General features: G+C 46.1%; 1 protein-coding gene across 1 annotated transcript; it reads left to right on the forward strand.

Annotated features, from left to right (window-relative positions):
- The first annotated feature begins 1,349 nt into the window (after window positions 1-1,349).
- LOC147689240 (uncharacterized) lies at window positions 1,350-13,879 on the forward strand. The gene is made up of 9 exons (XM_086939903.1): window positions 1,350-1,416; window positions 2,764-2,877; window positions 4,068-5,753; window positions 6,491-6,590; window positions 7,122-7,270; window positions 9,668-9,780; window positions 10,060-10,149; window positions 12,000-12,122; window positions 13,685-13,879. Exons 1-9 carry the CDS (start codon window positions 1,350-1,352, stop codon window positions 13,877-13,879), a joined length of 2,637 nt encoding a protein of 878 aa, XP_086796029.1.
- Window positions 13,880-21,163: the final 7,284 nt, after the last annotated feature.

Consider the following 21,163-nt stretch of genomic DNA (forward strand, 5'->3'; position numbering starts at 1 on the left):
GATGTACTTCAGCGGGCACATAGGGGTGCCAGAGCCTAACCTGTAACCTCATGGGAGGTGCAGGAATCCGTGTCGGCGCCCCAGTAGTCCTTCGGGCGGTTGTGGGCCTGTGCAGCCGGGGGTTTGCCTAGTCACGCCCAGCAAATGGGTGTGTCAGTATTTAATTCTATTATACAGCAGTTGGGTGGTTCGCCACTGTGCTGTTTGGCTCAAACAGGCGGACAGGTGACGAGAATGCGGCCTGTCCTGGATCGCCCGTAAGCTAACCCACCATCTTTACATATGTTGTATGTAAATAAATCCTGCAGCAATTTTTTACCCAAACTTATAATTGTCTGTGTTTCCTTTGCGGGTTTGGGTATGTGGGGCGGGGGAGTGTTATGTCGCCCTGAGTTGACTATGCTTTGTCCCGAAAAGTGATTGATAAAAACAACTTATTATTCTTCACGTAGGCGAAACCGATGCATTTCCATTGCTTGTTTTTGTTACATTGATTGTGCTCTGCAATAATTCGGATTGATGCATTTGTAATACATTTATAATTAAATGACCTATGTGTGTTTTAAAATTCCTGTGGTACTACATTTGTTTGATTGTGGTGACTGAATGTGAGTGTATTTGTTGTTTAAATAATTTAGCAAGGAGAATCCTTTAGATTGACTGGTTGCTTAAACACTGTCCCTTGTTTTGAGGGGTGTCTCTCTTTTTTCAAGCAGAAGAAAAGAGACCCTTTAATCAGACACTCTAGAATCCCATACACGGAAGGCTCTGTCCAGGTGAGTCCTCTCTCTCTTTCTTACATAGACCACTCACTGTCACACATTAAATCCGTTTTATTTTATATTCTCTCGGGAGAGATGCATTTCTTTCCTCTTTAAACCGATGTCTTTTCCGGGAAAATCACGAGCACCTTCTCCCTCTCTGCCCCGTCTCTGCCCTCTGGAAAGTTGTCCCTGCCTGTCCTGGACACTGTTCTGTTTGTGAGGTGTGACCCCTGCTGCTGTGAAACTCCCCTTCATGTGTCGCACCCAGCAGGGAGGGAGGGAGGGGGTGGGGGGGGGGAGCAAATAAGGCGCTGCGCTTTGGGAAAATCCCATTGCCCCTTGAGTGACAGCGACTAGACACGCCCCCTAGTGGACACTGCAGATAAAGAGCTGCTGGGTTGGGTGTGGGGTGAGACACCAGCGGTGACTGACCCGGGCGCACTCCAGCTACCCCAGCCTGACGGGCTCCAGATTCACCCACGCTCCCGACTCACTCCGGATTCACTCCCGGTTCAGCCCTATACTACGGACTCACTCGGATTCGGCCCATACTTCAGACTCAATCCAGATTGACTCAGCCGCAGGATGCCGGAGCCAGGGAAGGCCCCAGAGCCCCTTCACTATTCCATTGGGATCTTGTCCATTTCTGCAGGTAGGACCCATACTGCCACTTTCGTCATGTTTGATGCCTTTATATAGCGCTAGGATCCGATTGAGGCAGGCAAGAGCTTGGTAAATGGAGAGTCCTGGGCTCTGTTTAGATGAGGTGTAGGGGAATCGAATCATATACGTGTTGAGTTGTTTTCTGAGGCCTAAGAGAATGGTTTAGGATGGGTTAGGGCCAGGAGCCGGTAGAGCTGGCGAGAGTCAGTGACATGCTATCTTCACAACTCAGTGCGACGGACTGTTTCGGCTCCACCGGCCTTCGGAGCAGAAGCCTCTCAGGAAGTCTTGGGTCCCTATAGCTCAGCTCACGTCTGAATACAGCCATGTAGGCGCTTTAACCCAGTACCTCACCTGTGACCAGGGCTTTAAGTGGACCGGGTCTCAAGGGGTCTGAGCACCGGCAGTTTTTTCAAGGAGGCCTCGAAACGGGTCTCTATCGGGCTCTGTTTTGAGCCCTTTTACCAGCGGTCCGTTTTTTTTTCCGGACGGCAGTGACACACGTTTGCTGTCACTGAAGTCCGAAAAAAAGTGCCAGGACGCAAAACAGAACCAAATAGAGACCCTTTTCGAGACGGCAAGCACATCCATGTGCGCTGCTCACACTGCTCATTTCCCACTAGTGGAGAAGTTACGGCATGACGTCATGCCAGGTGAGTGTTGTAGGGGAAGGGAAATCCTTTATAGAGTCATTTACTCTCTGGATTTCCCTTCTGTTTCTGAACCGCAAGAGCAGCAACATTGTGGTAGGGTCACCAGAGCTTTAATTGGAACCTTTTTCAATATTATATGTAGTAAGCCATAGGTCCAGCTTATTTATCTTATGCAACTAATGACCATTGACAAGGCCAATAGTCCTGACTTGTTGTAGGTACGATGCTACTTGTTGTATCATATATCTGGACGCAATGGCAGAAACAGCAAAATACAAGTCAGGCAGCGCGCTATGCTGAACACAGATTTTTGGCGTAAGTGTTTTAAAGCCACGCCCTAATTACACTGGCCACGCCCCTTTGAGAGACCCCCCAGTTTTTTCATCCCACTTAAAGCCCTGCCTGTGACCAATCATTATTGAATATTGGAATAATAAAGTGACAGGTGTTTCCTGGGTTAAGGCGCGTGCTGCGGGGATCTGAAAGGAACAGGTGTGTGTTTGTGTCACGGATGTCTTTGCTGTGTATCCGGGCTCCTCCCAAGATGGGAGAGAGGCTGGTGTGAGTGTAAGTTATCATTTCACGTCTGTCTCTGTGTTTCCAGACTCCCTCCTAAAGAGGGACCCTGGCAGGCGTGTGTTTTGTTTATCTTTACATCACGGCTGTCTTTGCTGTTCTTCCAGGCTCCCTCCTGCTGGCAGTGACGTCATACAGCTCCTCCAGAGCCACGCCCCTCATCCCCAGTACACCCCTGGGGGTCCTGCTGGTCATATTGGCAGCTCTGCTGGGATATACAGGTGAGATCACATGCGTGGGGTTCAGGGGAAGTAGAGAGGGAGGCGCACGGCTGAGAATGTGCGACACAGTGCCTGAAATACACCATGATTGCTTCAATGCGCTTATGACATCTCAATATGGGAATGTAGCGCTTGAAACTAATGCGAGGTGGAGATGCCCAGAGAGGAAGCCTTCCCTCGCCCACCCTGTGGGAGGGCCTCGGGGTTATGAGTGAAAAGAGACCCCTTCTTTCGGATAATGATAGGAAAGTAAACCTTCGAAAAGCCTGGTGCCGGTTCTGTGGGTCAATGGTGGGTAAATAAAGTGCAGTCCAGGAATCAATAAAGCCTGACCCCGGCTCTGGCTGAGAGTTTGCAGAACTGGTGAGAACTCTCGGCCAGGGAAGGCAGGAAGTTACATTGATGCTGATCTGAACCTTTTTCTTGTTCCATTTCTCGATCTTGTTTCCACCTCTGCTTTCTCCCTCGGACCCTCATTGTTCTCTTTCTTTTTCCTCACTTCCAATACTTTTATCATTCCTTTCTTTCAATGATTTTCTTTTCCCTCTTTAGTCTCTTCCCCCCTCTGTCTCTCTTCCTCTCTCTATCTACTATATTTATCTCATTCCTCACACTACCCCCTTCCTTAAATTTATTTTTCATTTACTCAGTCTCTCTGCTTGTCATTCTCTCTCTCCTTTCTGCCGTCCCTCTTTTTATTCCTTGGCCACACTTTTCATTGTATAGTTTTCTTTATTTTGTATTTACTTTTCCCTTCTACCTTTCTCTCCTCTCTTTGTTACTCCTCTTTCTCTTCATCACTCCTCATTTCTCTTTTCCCATCCTCTCCCTTTTGTTTGTCTAATTTTCTTTCTTCCTATATTTACCTCTCTCTTTTCCTACCGCCTCTTTCTTATTTTCGCGTCTCAATCCTCTTATTAGCACTTTGTCTCTTGTTTCACTGTCTAGTTCCCTATTTTTTACTTACATTTATGTCTCCCATCTCTCTTTCTCTGTCTCCTCTCACCCAATCTCTTTCATTCCTCTAATTTTCCCTCCTTTCAGCTTTCTTTCTCTTTAATTCCATCTTTCCTATACTAACTTCTTCCTTTCAAATCTTTCACTCTCTTTCCCATCTCTACATTGTCACCTACTTGTGTCTCTAATTTTCTTCCTTCCTATATTTACTTCTCCCTTCTTCTCTCCCGCAGGAGTCCGCAGGAGCCGTGGTCCTGTCCCCTTGTTTGCGTCCTTCTGCCTGACGGTCTCAGCGCTATGGTGCTCTAAGGGAGTGATCCATATCATGGACGGGCAGGGGGTCCTCGGCGGGTCCCTTGATCTTCGTAATGCCATGGTCCCTGGTCTTGCAGCCTTCACCCTGGGGCTGCTCATCATCAGTCTGGTGGCCGTCCTTCAGAAGGAGGCTGCCCTCGCCATGATGGCGTTGGCCATCTCGATCTCCGCTGCCCATGAAACCGCCACATACTATGACAGTAGCTTTGGTGCCTCGGCGGTGGCTTCTAACCACCTCCTCGTCTGTCTCGTTGGGGCGTACTTTGGTGGAGGGAGGCTCCTTCATATACTTACTGGGAAGTTGGTCACCCTCCCTGGCACAGATCTGGCTACGGCTAAAGCCATCCCCCAGGGCTCACCCATGACCGCCAGCAGCAACGACCTGGTCATCATTGGGCTGATCTTGAATATGGTGTCCGCCAGCTTCTTTGGATGCAGGGTCCTGGGAGTGACCACCAGTCTCTTTGTGGGGCAGGTGCCTTGGCTCTGGATGGCGGGGGTCTTCCAGATTGGGGTCTGCATCCTGTCCTATCGATGCTTGGATACCCTGGCGGCCACCTTCTTTGGCTTCACCTCCATCCTGCGGTTCGCTGAAGGGTATTCCTTGCTCTACCAGTTCTGGCAGGCCACTGAACCCATTTTCCCTGTCCCATTACTGGTGGTCTTTCTGCTCCTGTTCATGGTCTTGGCTGTATTCATGGCTGGTAGGAGCCTGGTGGATGGGCTGTATCCGTTGTTTTATGTGACCTACTGCATCGCTTTGGCTTCACGTCCCACTGGTTTCTTCCATGGTGGATCACAAGGAGTGAATGTGGCTATCTACGTGGCTTCAGCACTTATGACCCTCATTAAACTTTACAACATGAAAGCGGCCACCAAGATTCCAACAGGGGAGGGGATTGTTAAGAGCCCGTTCACACCGATTAGCATTTTCAAGTTACGTCAAGAAAAAGACCTGCATGTTCCTTACCTCGGCTATTCTAAGTATGCGGATGGAGAGGTGCTTGGCCACGCAGGCAGCATTTTGGCCGCCTTTGCAATCACTATGTCTGTGGACCCCACAGACGCACGTGCCACTGTCGTCCTACCGTGGGTGGTGGTAGCGGGAGGGCTTCTGAAATGTGTCTGTGGCTCTGTAGCCTTCTCGCGTGGTAAGACCCTTGAGAGCAGCACCTTTATTCTTTATGGAGTTATGTGGATCATCTGGGGTCTCACCAGGTACGGTGGCCTCTACGGCCCCACGAGGGGCTTCCACGTGGCTGTGGGCATCATCTGCTTCATGCTCTTGAATGGGTTCATTATTTTCTGCACGCTGTTCCTAAGCAAAGCCTGGTTCCTGTATTGCCTCACCTTTGAACTCATCCTCATCAGTTTTCTATTGGACGCCGTTGCAGCCCTCCCAGTTGGGTATGACATTGCCGTCACCATCATCTTTGGCCTGGTCAGCTTCTACTGCTTCCTGGCTGGGCTGGTCAGTAACACCTTTGAAGAACCCCAGCTGCCCATGGGCCGCCCACTTCTGCAGCTCCAGGGGCATGGGGGTGGAGCCTCCAAGTGCCCCCACCTTCCTGCCAGGAGGGCCACATCCGTCAAGCAGATCGCAGGTAAGGAGATTCTGGGGGAAAATCCTTTTTATTTTTAATGTTGGGAAATTTAAAACTCTACTAATTTGATTACAGTTATGTCTGCAATTTTTAAATGTTTCCATTCTTAGTTTAACAAAGTTGTACATTGTTTACTGCTAAACTTTGTCCGGAAAGACTTAGTGAAAACATGATTTTACCAGCAGAAACATTTCTCCTTGGCAAAAATACGACTTCTATTTTACCTCCAAGTCACATTTTGAATCCTTAATAACATTAGTCATATTATAGTTTGTACTTCTTTGTTATATCCATATTTTTTCGGGGTTTTGTGGAAAAATTAAGCTGAAATTAGTATATTTCCACATTCATTTAACCGATAAATATGCACTTATGGTTGAATGTCTGCCAGGGTTCAGTGCTGTGAACACTTCAGAAGATAAATCAGTGCATTATGTGAAAATATGTGAATTTCAGTATCAACCTTGTGCATATCTACTGCTGTTAAAGCCTTTTACTAAAATTCCTTTTTTTTAACCCCCTCATCTATCAATCCACACGTCTATTGACCTGGCAGTCATGGCAAACAGGGTTTAGAATTACTCAAAAGCACCCCAATTTCAGTTTTTATCCACATTTAAAAATAAATACATGCAAAAAAATAAATGTTTTCTGTCTGCATTTATCTGCAAAAATCGTAAACACGGAAAACAGGGAGCCTTACCTATAATCATGGGGTTCTTGCTCTTCTGTTGCAGAAATCATGAAGGATGGAGGAATCTGTGGTGTCCCCACAGACACGGTGTATGCGGTGGTGGGAGCCTGTAACCGGCCGGCGGCCGTGGAGAAGGTGTACAGGTGAGTGTTATCTTCACAGCCCTTATTTTCAACATTAGTGAATATTTTAGATTGATGAATTCTTATAACAATGAGAACCACAGAATGAAATAGCCAAACACCAATTACACTGAGGAAACCCGAGAAAGAAACAACAATATACCAAGAGCAGAGAACCCCTGTAAAAGAAGCAACAACAAACAAGTAACCTTAGACACTTCTGTAAAGAAGAAACTAAACGTCCTTATAAAACTGAGAACAGACCAGCAGTACTATCCCTCTTTCTGCACCTTTTGAGGCATGTGAACAACCCCTAAAAACCAGGATTCATTTTGTGACAAGTGAAAAGGACCAGTGTCTTGCTCTATATGACTGTATAAATCGTTCAGTCTTAAGATGGAGGGTAGATCTCATCCTAAATGTTCCTTTTTCCATCATCATGTCCCTGCTGGTGGTCTGAGATTGGCCAGAATCTCAACTCTGGATCCTCCAATCCCAGTGAGATGGATCTCGTCCCTTCACTCAGTTGACCTCTGTCTTGTTTCCTTCCAGGACAAAGCTGAAGCCCAAGGACGCCCCCATGTCCATCTGGATCTCGACCTTGAAGCAGCTGGAGCCGGCTAGACACCTGTTCAGCCCTCTGCTCTGGGACTTCATGCAGGCGGCCTGGCCTTCGCAGATGAGCCTGGTCATACCAAGAGGTGAGCAGGGGGTCTCTATCTGAGAGCACATGAAGACCAGCAGATCCCAGGTCATGACCACAAACAAGGGGGAAAGATGAGAAAAGTAACACCCATCATCTGGATACAAAACTACCACACACATTAATTGTGACTGCAGACTAGGACCCAGTCCCACCCACCCCAGGCTTCAATGCTTCATGTGTACACACAGACCATACATGCTCTTCAGCTTCCATGTAGGATTGTTTCCATGTTCCCTCATGTACTGTTTCTTTACCGCTCCTGTTGCAAACATTCACCACAAATTCCGAGTGTGATCTGACCCGTTACATTAGAGTCACCTGTCCTGCCAACACCTGTGCTTTATCCTTCACATGTCTATACGGAGGAGGCCCCTACATTGCCTGATCCATGTATATAGGACAAGCACCAACATACTGCCTGCTCTGTGAGTCTAAGGAGGATCTTTAGTGATTATTTGGATCTTGTGCGCTCCTGTAAATATTCTGGTCCATAACTGCAGAGGAAGAGCACTGCCCGCTCACTGACCTGTATCCTTCGCTACAGGGTCTGAGCCTCTCCATTATCTGACCCCACCCATAGGAAGAGCACTGCCCGCTCACTGACCTGTATCCTTCTCTACAGGGTCGGACCCTCTCCATTGTCTGACCCCACCCATAGGATGAGCACTGCCCTCTCACTGACCTGCATCCTTCTCTACAGGGTCTGAGCCTCTCCATTATCTGCCTCCACCCATAGGATGGGCACTGTCCGCTCACTGACCTGTATCTTTCTCTACAGGGTCTGAGCCTCACCATTATCTGCCTCCACCCATAGGATGGGCACTGTCCGCTCACTGACCTGTATCTTTCTCTACAGGGTCTAACCCTCTCCATTATCTGCCCTCACCCATAGGAAGAGCACTGCCCGCTCACTGACCTGTATCCTTCTCTACAGGGTCTGAACCTCTCCATTATCTGCCCCCACTCATAGGATGAACGCTGTCCACTAGCTGACCTATATCTTTCTGTACAGGGTCTGAGCCTCTCCATTATCTGCCCCCACCCATAGGATGAACACTGTCCGTTCACCGACCTGTATCTTTCTCTACAGGGTCTGAGCCTCTCCATTATCTGCCCCCACTCATAGGATGAACACTGTCCACTAGCTGACCTGTATCTTTCTCTACAGGGTCTGAGCCTCTCCATTATCTGGCCCCACTCATAGGATGAGCACTGCCCGCTCACTGACCTGTATCTTTCTCTACAGGGTCTGAGACTCTCTCCATTATCTGACCCCACTCATAGGATGAGCACTGTCCGTTCACGACCTGTATCTTTCTCTACAGGATCTGAGCCTCTTCATTGTCTGACCCCACCCATAGGAAGAGCACCGCCCACTCACTTACCTGTATCTTTCTCTACAGGGAGTGAACCTCTCCATTATCTGACCCCATTCATAGGATGAATACTGTCCTCTCACTGACTTGTATCTTTCTCTACAGGGAGTGAACCTTTCCATCACCAGACCCCACCTGTGGGATGTGCACACTTTGCTGTCTGTATCTTGTATAGATGAAAGTTTCTCTTCATCACCTGACCCACACCTATAAGGTGACATCTTTACACTGCCTGACATATCCCAATAGGGATCCTCTCCATTATCAAAGCCCCGTCTACAGGGTGAATATTGTCCTTTGCACGCTTTTTGCCTATAAGGAGATGTTAGTTCATCATCTGACCCGTCCTACCTATAGTGCGAGCACCTGTGTAGTTTGAAGGCTGGTAATATAGAGGCTCTGAGCCAGAGGCTCGTTGAATATTGGCTTCAAACGATGAGCTGAACAGCAGCAGGGCACGTTGTGAGTTTAGTGCACACCATAGGATCCTCCTGCGGCTTGGGAGGAGAGGGGTGCTCTTGTGAGCGCACAGGAGAGGGCCACGTTCGACTGGTGCGTAGTCACTCACAGTGACTGCATGGGATTGGGGTATTTCCAAGGGTACCCCCTCACTTTACCAGAGTTTTTTGTGTATTTCTCCATCATGCAGGACTCACATCAGTGGTTAGTTTTAAGTGGAGGGGCCCATAGCTTTACTGAATGGTGGGGTTTAGCAAATACCAAGGCTGTCTGACCTTGTTCCACCTCATGCCACTTCCTCCCACAGCCCTGCACTTCTTGTCTCTTTATCTCATTTTGAACTTTCTTCATCCTTGCTTTCATTGTCGCTGTTTACATTTCTTTCACTTCTTCCTTATTTCTCTCTTTTCTGCCTTTGTCCTCTTGCTCTGAGGTCCAAGTTTGATGACGAAATAAAAAAACTGTTTTCCCCAAACATGAGTGCTGGTGCCTTTCAATGGCAGACACCTGCCCAAAATAAGCCCTGCTCACACCTTTCTGTCTTCTTGAACCCACAGGCGAGTGGCTGCAGTGCTTCGGACTGGAGGACTCCGCTAAGTACATTGGCACCGCAGAGAGCATTGCCATCAGGATCCCGGATTGTTCTGTGACCACATCCCTGATTGACCTGGTGAGTTGTCCGGTGGTAGCGGGATGCCAGCACTGCCCGGGCATGGCTGGCACTGTTCTGCCACCAGTGATGAGCATGGCTGCCAGTCTGCTGCACCCTTTGTGGGGGCATGAGTGGCACTGAGCTGTTAGTCCTGCTCAAGCATGGGTGGTGTACATCAGCATACATTTAAGATATGTAAACACATCTCTCTATATCTGGGAAGGGTGAGGGGGACACTGCTTTGTGCCCAATGAAAGTGAGTTGAATCTCCTACTCTGTTTCTTTGTGTCTCACCAGGTTGGGCCCATTGTGGTATCATCAGCCAATCCGAGCGGAGAAGCCGACACCACTCACCACAACCAAGTGTACGCCAAGATGGGAGACAAGGTAAGTACCATTACAAGCACAAGAGGTGTATCTGAGTACACTGTGTCCAGAACCCAGAGTCCTGATAGACCAAGGAGTCTTCTGCGTGGCCTGCATTGAACAGACAACATTGACCAGGGATAGCCCATGTGCACTGTCACTTATCCTGATGAAAGTTAGTTTTTCTAGATAGTTCTGATTTAGTAACTAATATTTGGTAGTTTTTTATGCCAAATATACACTGGATAAAGTCTGGATAAAGTTTACAAATGTGATTCGGTTAAAAAAACTTAAAATTGCTCCATGAGAATAGGTGACCGGTGACAACTTAGTTTACCGACTGCAAAGCATTTCAAAATGATGTGATGGTCCCTCTTCTATATCTAGGGAAGATCCCAGAGTGGGATGTTGAAGGTGTGCGCAGCATGAGGGGGGGATCCCAAAGGAGCATGTTGAAGGTGTGCGCAGCATGCGTGGGGGATCCCAGAGGAGCAGTTGACGGTGTGCTCAGCATGTGTGGGGGATCCCAGAGTAGGATGTTGAAGGTATGCGCAGCATGTGTGGGGATCCCAGAGTAGGATGTTGAAGGTGTGCGCAGCATGCGTGGGGGATCCCAGAGTAGGATGTTGAAGGTGTGCGCAGCATGTTTGGGGGATCCCAGAGTAGGATGTTAAAGGTGTGCGCAGCATGCGTGGGGGATCCCAGAGTAGGATGTTGAAGGTGTGCGCAGCATGCGTGGGGGTCCCAGAGTAGGATGTTGAAGGTTTTCACTGCATGTTTGGGGGATTCCAGAGGAGGATGTTGAAGGTGTGCGCAGCATGTGTTGGGGATCCCAGAGTAGGATGTTGAAGGTGTGCGCAGCATGCATGGGGGATCCCAGAGTAGGATGTTGAAGGTGTGCGCAGCATGTGTGGGGGATCTCAGAGTAGGATGTTGAAGGTGTGCGCAGCATGTGTGGGGGATTCCAGAGTAGGATGTTGAAGGTGTGTGCAGCATGCGTGGGGGATCCCAGAGACGGATGTTGAAGGTGTGCGCAGCATGTGTGGGGGATCTCAGAGTAGGATGTTGAAGGTGTCTGCTGCATGTGTGGGGGATCCCAGAGTAGGATGTTGAAGGTGTCTGCAGCATGTGTGGGGGATCCCAGAGTAGGATGTTGAAGGTGTCTGCAGCATGTGTGGGGGATCCCAGAGTAGGATGTTGAAGGTGTGCGCAGCATGTGTGGGGGATCTCAGAGTAGGATGTTGAAGGTGTCTGCAGCATGTGTGGGGTATCCCAGAGTAGGATGCTGAAGGTATGTGACCAATATTTGTAGGAAGGAAAGATGGTGGATATAAGTGAAGGTGTTGTGTGATGTCACTCATACTGCAGTGAAAGCGAGGCCTCTGCAGTGGAGGAATCCTGGTCGATAGGGGAGAAGGTAACCTCACATTTAATAATGATTGTGTTCTTCTTAAACACTCCAGAGAGTAATGACTGGATGATGATACAACAGAATTATTCAGTAGAGTAGAGAGCTCCCTGTTGAGGTGCCCACCATGTCTTTGGTGAGAAGTAGGTCCAACCAGACCCTGAAATGAAGATAATGATGCCATTGTTGTGGAAGAGGTGTGGCGCAGCAGTCAGGGTGACTGACGTCAGACACTGGGGATCACAGTTCGATCACCGGCGGCAGGGGTCTGCCCAGCACCATGTGACTCTGGACAATAGCTTGCTTAATCTTCCTGACGGCTTCCAGCACTGGGAAACCTACGGGTAGCTGTGCGCTTTACAAATAGAGGATTATTATAGTTTTAGTATCCATGTAAGCCCCACAGCTGCCTGTGTGATGGGAGTCTGTGGGTGGTGATCTCACGTGTGGCTTTGCTCCTCAGGTGGACGGAGTCCTCTGCAATGGGCCTTCTCCAGAGAACATCGCCTCAACCATCGTCAACTGCACCAAGATCGACAGTGGGACCATCGGGTTCTTCCGGATAGGAACGGTGCCCAAATCCCACGTAAGAAGAGTGTGTGTATGTGTGTGTGTGCTGTGCATCTGTGAGTCTCTGTGTGTGGTTGTGTGCTTGTTTGTCCCTTTGTGAGCATGTGTGTGTAGTGTCATCCAGTGGCAAATACAAGGAAGGCAACTGATCACGTGCTCTTGGACATTGGGAAAAGAGAGTGGAAAGGAGAGAGAGAGAAAGAGAGAGAGAGAGAGAAAGAGACAGAGAGAGAGCCAGAGAGAGAGCAAGAGAGTGTGTGTGTGTAGAGCCTAGGATGTTGGATGTCCAGGGGCAGAGGGTTGCATGTGGAGTTACAGGAGTGCCATCAAAAGGAGGAGGTTTGAATATCTAGGGAGGAAGCAAACCTGAAGATTGGAGTTCTCAGGGGCCTTATTTAAGGACATTTCCCACTTCAGTTTGATGCCACACACAAAGCTGCTGATAAGAGTAAAATGTGGAAGCCCCAGAGAAGAAATTGTGGGGCATAAACATGTCAGGAGAGGAGTCATGTCATGCCAAGAGTTTGTGTTTGAAGTAGAGTCTAGTTGAGCATATCCAAGAAGGCAGTAAATTCAGAGAGGGGACTAGTGCATAGATGGCCGAGGTGAGCTCGTGAGAGTGTTACTCATAGCATTTAAAAAGTCGTTAAAATGTCACTCAGGTTCAGGTTCAGAAAGCTTTATTCGGTTTGCATAGTACAACCATAAAAGCGACAATAGACAAAAAAAGGTATACATGCAATTACATAAAATTGTAAAATACAAAATTATTATTGTTTACTAATGGCATATTTATCTAAGCATTCATTTCCAAGCAATTGATAGCACTTGAAGGGAAACATTATTAATAAATATTTAAAAAGGAAAATATGGATAGCAGCAGCTATTTCATTAAAACATTGTACTAAAACAGTATCCTAGCTAAACATGTTTACCAAGAATTTTTCTAAAGTGTCGTGTGCATAAAGAGAGCTAAAATGTATAACAATACAATGCATGATATGCATATTCATTTTCTCATGCAGAATGACAAAGGCAAGTGAAAACCAATTCCGCTCTAATGTTGGAGTCACAAACTAGACTTAGTACCCCAACTATATACACATGGATGAAAACTAGCGTATACTTTTCCTAAAAATACCAGTTGTAAGTTGTTTCAAAACTATTGATTTCCTGGCTGCTCTACATTTTAATATTAATAAGGCGACCCGGAAGCAAATATCTATATTCCCGAGAGCACACAATAAATTCATTGCATCCACTGTTTTACGTACATTATATTTATTATAAAATGTCACTCATAATTACTCAGACATTATGAAAATGTCACACATAGCAATCTGAAACCTTGGCAGATATGCATCAGTTTCTTAGAAGAACAGACATAAGATTACTGCAGCCCTCACGTCCAGTCACAGCTCTGACTACAGCCTGAACGCACTGTCAGGAGAGTGGAAGATTCCATTCTAGCTCTCTTCGAGGGGGAGGCCTGCAGTCAGTCATACTTTGTCCAGACCCCCTGGTGGTGAAGTCATGGCATTGCTCCTTCAGTAATGGCGCCGGTGTCTCTCATTGCAGGTGCTCCAGCTGTTCAAGCAGGTCCAGATGAAGCACAGCTCCGATCTTGTCTCCAGCGCCGTCACCGAGGTCCCCTTTGAGCCACCATACTCGTCCAGTTCCATCACAGAGCACACGCTGCCCAAGAGCTCCGAGGACCCTTCCCAGCAGTCCTACGTCAATGGAGGATTCAGCATGGAGGATGAGAAGTTGTGATGGACTTGTGTGGGGAGAGCGCCACCTAGTGGCGCAGGAAGGGTGCCCGTGACTCTAGTCGAAGCAAGGAGAAAGGACTCCCTACCCTATGACAGGGTTGTACAACACAGAACACAGTCATCCTGGGATGCAGTGGAACCTGAAAAAGCTGGTGCCTTTCATAAAAATGCAAAAAACCTTTACCATCTTGGACGAGTATTCCAAAGTCATAGATCACTGCAAAGTCCTCGATGGCGGAGACCTCGCCCGGCTCGAGAGGGTTCACCCCATCTCTTGTGTTTGATATTGCACACCTGTTCTAAAACTCTTTATTTAATATGTTCTTTATTGCATTCTTGAGATTGTTTCAATGTGTACATCATCCTATTGTGAAGGTTTTCAAAACATCTGTATTTTATTTATCAATGTATTTATTTATTTTTTGTATTTTGTATATGAATAAACTCAAGTCTAAACTTATGTTATTTACGTTTTTTTTCTCCAAATCAGACGATCAGTTCAATCTTGCATCCAATTCGCAAGCTAAATAAAGCCATTTTACATCCTAAAAAAATCCTCTTCATAGCACTTAACCGACTGGGCGCTATAGTTTGAGTAGTGAGGAGTGGTGGAGCCCAATCCCGCTAAGGGCAGAGTTTGATTCTGGTTCATCGCATGACAGACAGCAACCCCCCCTGAGGATTCATTTCACACACGTAGCTCACTGAATCGTACCTTGGCGCTGTAGCTCAGCTGTGGTTACATTAGTTCTGCCCGCTCACTCACAATCGGACAGGTGGTCTGAGTTCTTTTTTGTGAACACTCTGGGTTCCCTTTATTGGCATCAGAGTGCAGTGCGGGCACCATCTGGGCGCCTTTACTAAACAGAAGCACAGAGCAGACAGCGCCTCCGCCTGAATCTTTACATGAGAACTGTGCACGACCTTCACACAATCATGAACGTGCTCCCTCATCAGTAGAGAAGTTTGTTCCATGGTTAGAGCGGCAGACCCTGATGCAGAGGTCTAGCCCGGGACCAGGGTTCAATTCCCCACCTCGGCGAGTCTTGGGCTCAAAATTCCACGGACCTGATAATTCTCGCCTCGGTGCCTATTCCAATCATGGAGTCCCACTCTGCAACTCTGGGCAACAACGCTAAGGATGCCTTGCTTCCACCTTGGGGGTGCCCAGGAGTGGATGCCTCACAGGGAAAGCCAGGAAGGGGTCCACAGCGGTATTCGTACAAGCGCCTTGAGACCCTTTCGGGTGAGTAGTGTGCTATACAAGTATCGATTTATTTATCAGTGAGAGGTCACTACAGTGCAAACATATGGCACAGATCCCTCTGAATGTGGACTTCGATGCCCGATTCACAAAACACTTTATAAGTCAGCGCCCGCAGGCTCCTGCCTTGCATAACAAAGTGTTGAGATTTAGACAGGCTTCAAGTCTCTGAAAACCTTCGTGAATTGTGAATTCCGTCTACACAAAGGCATTTGTGCGTGCATACTTGTAGATGGTGCAAAATTACACATAAGGGAAAACATTGCATTTGTGTAATTTGTTTATACAATAAAACAATAAAGCAATTCAATTAAAGCAACAATAAAAATATGATTATGGAGCAAACACTGATCTTTGTTTCTGACTCAACGTCTGAGCACCTAAATCTAGCTCCTACTTCACAGGTGTGTTGGGCGAGGCACACTCTCACCCTAATGAAGTGTATGTGTTGGAGTCTCTAAATCCAGGCGCTAGGGTTACTTGGTTGGCCCCAGTAAGAATTAAAAGATCCCAGACACATAATAGGTAAATTAGTCTGTGCCAAGGGCGAAGCAGCATGTATCTGATAAAATATGACCTCTGGAAAAAGACATCGAAAATCCTTTCGAAATTACACCAAGTTTGAATGCTCATCACTTACCCTCTGACAGTTAATAGCCCCTTAAAATTCTATTATGAATGCATCTCTTATATACTCCAGGCTTCTCTCAATACAAATCTAAGTTTTGCTCAAATATGCCAAAGTTTTCCCAATTACATAATGCTGAGTCTTGTTAATGGTAGGCAGACAAAATATCGAAATTAAAATATCGATATACAATAATATCGATGTTTTAATTTCGACAGTACAGAATATCGATGTCCAAAATATCGACAGACAGAATATCGTTTTTTAAGGTATGTATGTTACTAATATCGAATTTTACTAATATCGAAAAAAAAATTTGTGTTATGTATTTTATTATGTTGTTTATATGTTTGTTAAACATGTTTTGTAATGTATGTTTAAAAATTTGTAAATTTGTTTACATTTTGCGTTTTAGTATCAGAGCGGGTTGTGGGTTTATAGGGGAATAGGGTGGGAAGTAATTTAATAATAATGAATTAATTAATATATGTTTGTGAATATTTTTAATGAATAATTAATTGATAATTAATTAATATTAATTAGGTAATTAATTAATATAATTGTGTACATATTTTTAATTAATAATTAATTGGTAATTAATTAATATTAATTAGGTAATTATATTAATTAGAGTAATGTTTTTTTATGTATAATTTTTTGTTATTGTTAATTAATTAATTGGGAAAAAATAATATTAATTATTAAATTTAATTAATTACAGCTAATGTGCTAATATATTTACTTTATTGTTATTGTTAATTAATAATTAATTGGTAATTAAATAATATTAATTAATTTTGGGTAAAGGAGTATTTTTAGGGTTCAGGGTCAGTTTTCAGTTTTTGGGTAAAGGGGTATTTTTAGGGTTCAGGGTCAGTTTTCAGTTTTTGGGTAAAGGGGTATTTTTAGGGTTCAGGGTCAGTTTTCAGTTTTTGGGTAAAGGGGTATTTTTTGGGTTCAGGGTCAGTTTTCAGTTTTTGGGTAAAGGGGTATTTTTAGGGTTCAGGGTCAGTTTTGGGTTTTTGGGTAAAGGGGTATTTTTAGGGTTCAGGGTCAGTTTTGGGTTTTTGGGGTACAGTCGTACAGGGTAAAATTAAAATAAATTTAAATTAAATCAATTAAATGAAATTAAAAAAATTAAAATTACATTAAATTATTAAGTTTTTAATTTATTTTAAATGTATATGTATTAGTTTTAATTTTTTAATTATGTTTTAATATTTTTATTTAATATTTGTAAAATTATATGTATTTTAAAATTATTTTTACATTATTATTAATACATTTAAAAAAACGATATTTTTAATTTCGATATTTTTGTACTACGATATTAATTTTTCGATATTTTTGTACTTACCTTTATGAAGATATGACTCCGATATTTTTGATTTCGATATTTTTGTGTCGATATTTTTGTATGTAGATATTCTGTCTGTCGATATTATGTCAGACATTCCTTGTTAATATGATGATCAAGGCGCTAGCCTGTCCCCGGGGCTGCTCAGCTGTGCGAGACTTAAGGATGCTCCTCACAGCGCCAGGTGTCTCCTCACAGCACCAGGTGTCTTCTCACAGTGCCATGGGTCTGCTCACGGTGCTAAGGGTCTGCTCACAGGGCCAGGAGTCTCATCGCATCAACAGGGGGTCTGCTGACAGCGCCAGGTGTCTTCTCACAGGGCTTGGGGTCAGCACATAGTACCAGGGGTCAATTCACAGTTCCAGGGGTCTGCTCACAGTGCAGGGGGTCTGCTCACAGTTCCAGGGGTCTGCTCACACGGCCAGGAGTCGCTCACAGTGCCTGGGGTCTGCTCACAGTGCCAGGGGTCTGCTCACAGCGCTAGGGGTCTGCTCACAGTGTCAGGGGTCTGCTCACAGCGCCAGGGGTCTGTTCACAGTGCCTGGGGTCTGCTCACAGTGCCTGGGGTCTGCTCACAGTGCCTGGGGTCTGCTGACAGTGCCAGGGGTCTGCTCACAGTGTCAGGGGTCTGCTCACAGCGCTAGGGGTCTGCTCACAGTGTCAGGGGTCTGCTCACAGCGCCAGGGGTCTGCTCACAGTGCCAGGGGTCTGCTCACAGTGCCAGGGGTCTGCTCACGGTGCTATTGCAGCGTCGCGTAAACACACACTACGCCTCACTGCGATCAGACACCTCTCTGAGACCAGACTCTGCAAACAGTTGTTGTCCTCTGCGTACCCGACCAGCAACAATGACAGCAGCCCGGCCGAAGCTGAAAGCGGGAGGCACCGGATCCTTGCACTTGTGGTCAAAAAGTTGTTGTAATGCAGGCAATGAAATAAATATCAAACTTCTGATGAGAATAACACTTTATTTACTTCCTCTCGCTGGTCTGCGTCACTCACAATAAACAGGCGCTCAGCTTGGAATCGTCCCGAGCATAGGGGCAGCTTTACAAGTCCCTTGCGCCACTTTTGCATCACTTTTCCCATGTTACAAGTGACGCAAAAGTGGCGCATGGGGCTTGTAAATATGCCCCATAATGTTCTCGGAGGAACCAATCTTGCCGCTAGAGCAGGGGAAACACAGGAACAATGAAAAAACATTATAGAATAAATGGATATATTTCAACACAGCATATATAGCATTATAATAAAAAAGAGCTCTCAACAATCCAATGTTCTAATTACTTATATGAACTTCCAGTCAGCCCCATTTATTCATTGGTTTGTTGTGTCAATCATGTTTTTCTTCTGCCCACTACAACATAGAGCATGGTGTAGGAGAGCAGGATCTGCTTACTTTGCTTACCCCCACTTTTTGCTGTGCTTCACTGGTTTATCGACTTTAGTCTGGCTGTGGCCCTGCTAATCAGGACCCAAGCCTAGTTGTCCTCTCTCTAAATTGATATCCTGTACATTAGGTACACACCAGATTGGTTACTGGGTTACCCTTGTGAGTCCCTAGTATATGGTACCTTAGGTACCAAGGGCATAGGGACCCCAGAGGTCTACCAGGGGCTGAAGCATGTATTATGCCACCCCTGGGAAGCCTTCCAAAATGGCACCACAAGTCTGCACTTGCAGCCTGGGTAAGGTGGTGTAAGCACTCCTTACTGAGATATAGTATACCTATATCTACCTTTAAAAACAAATATACATATAAACCTATACGTTACTCCTATGGTAGGCCTTGACAATCCTGAAGGCAGAGTGCTTTGTTTTATGTGAGAGGGTGCCCTAGCATGAGCTGAGCCCCTCTGCAGCTTTCGGAATCCCTTCATTATAGCTGGTCTGGCCATACCATATACTCTTAAGTGCATTCTAATCCTTGCGGTTAATGCTAACTTTGGTTTGGCTTTAACAAAACATGTCGTGTTTGGTGTCAAACACTTTGGAATAGTACCCCCCCCCCCCCCCCCCTGCCAGTTCTGGCGACGGGGGTAGCATTCCATCCTTCTAGAGGGAGAGGACATGTAAACACTTACTTTCCCGGTAATAGTTTAAAAGAGCCCCAGCATCACAAAATGGATGCTGCGGCACAGACACAGGTCTGACCTCCTGCTGCTGGACAAAACTCTGGCAGGGGAGACCTGGATAATAGGTTTCTCGTCCTCACCTCCTCAGACAGGCTTTAGTGTATTGGGGCAGGGTGGGTCGCATTCAGTGAATGCATTTCAGACACTGTCTGGGGCACACAAGGTGTCTCATTAATTTCCCAGTTCAAACCAGTTGCTGGGGCACTCAACCCCAGCTCTGGCGCGAAACTGGACAAAGGGGAAGGGGTGTAACCACCCCATCCCCAGCTCCTCCCATAGGTGGGACCTGTTGGACTTGGGCCGTTTTGGAATGTTCACCACTAGACTTTTTGCCTTTAGCCCCTGGCATGGTGGTAGTGATTTTAGGCCTCTGCGCATCTTAGCACTGTGGCCCAGTGTAAAGAGCGTGCCCACTCTGAGTGCATGTCCTGAGAGTGGCCTGCCCTCCTAAAGGAATGCATGGGGGATATGTGTATCCATTGTACAGACCCCCAGGATACAGCGGCATGGATTCGCAAATTTAACGGCACAAAAATGGAAATGTAGCGGCAGAAATATGGAAATTTAGCGGCAACTTTGCGGCATTTTATTTGGCCATTTTTCCTACAACAAACACGGATATCTTAGCTTTTTTAGTTATTTAACAACATGAAGCTATGTATATTTGGTTTAATTACATGTAGACACTTTGTTTCCCTCAAAAAGCATGTACAGATATTCGAGTGTATATGGATATGGTTTGGGAATTCTCAACGTGTCAAATCCTGGTGCTGGTCGTGGGGAAATGAAGTGGTGAAGTATTCCAGGGGCGTGACGTCGTTGGACAGTCCGCACCATTGGTCTCTTGAAGTGCGTGCTCTGATTGTTGTCGAACCAGACCTGGAGTAGGTGATGGCGTGACTGAGTGAGATGTCAAATGCAGAGTTCACCCGTGTCCACCGTGATGCACAACCTTTTGCTCACAGCCCTACTTATGCCTCGTCGTGATGCAGGGTGCACTTTCGGTTCTCTGCAGCTATATGTGAACTGTAAATGCACCCTCTCCTAACTCCTAAACTCCAACGTGCATAACTCCCTATGCATTCCCAAGTCCAATGGCAAATCCAGAAGTCTCTTCTAAGTAGCTGCCTGCCCCTACCAATCCCCACACATGTGCAACGCAAACAACCTGCTCGCTTTCAAGAAACTGCTGGAAACATATCTCTTCAAGAACATGTTCCACACTTTCTTGCATCCATCTCTTTTCTCTCTGCCCCTAGAAGCAATTCAGGCATCCGGTGCACACTATTTAAATATACGTAAATAAAATAAGTATTCAGTGACAGTGCAGCTTGCATTGTGGGCACCCCACGTGCAAAATCGTATGCAGTGTTGTGGTCAGGAGTATAGGGTGGTATTTGGGCACGCACAGGTATCTTCCCTAAAGGGCTGTAGTGACTGTGCGAGGTTGGACCTGAAGAAGAAAGGCTGGAGTGCACATTAGATAAAAACAAACACTCCTGAGGGCATTGTGGTGTTGTATTTACCAAAGCCTCCATCAATCTGGGCATGTACCTGGCTAGGTAATAAAGGACCTCCTCTGGCAATTGAGTGGCATTTATTTTCTACCACAGATCTACCCGGTCCAAGGCGCCCAGGGGCCATTTCCCCTAAGAAGTGTAACAATTCAGACTATTTTAGGTCACACAAAGCTATAATAGTGGCATGAGCGGTTGGGATTATTAATTTTCAATCTATATTGTGTAAATATAACACTGCTGTTGTGCTAATCTCAAAATTAAAAACAGTGCCAACATCTGAAACTAGGGTCGGGACACTTTTGCAGACACTTGGTAACATATAAGACTTTGTAAGACATATAAGACTTTAATGCCCCTCAATCACTGTGACTGTGTTTTGTA

The sequence above is a fragment of the Lissotriton vulgaris genome, chromosome 10, assembly GCF_964263255.1.
Source record: "Lissotriton vulgaris chromosome 10, aLisVul1.2, whole genome shotgun sequence".
Taxonomy (NCBI): Eukaryota; Metazoa; Chordata; class Amphibia; order Caudata; family Salamandridae; genus Lissotriton; species Lissotriton vulgaris.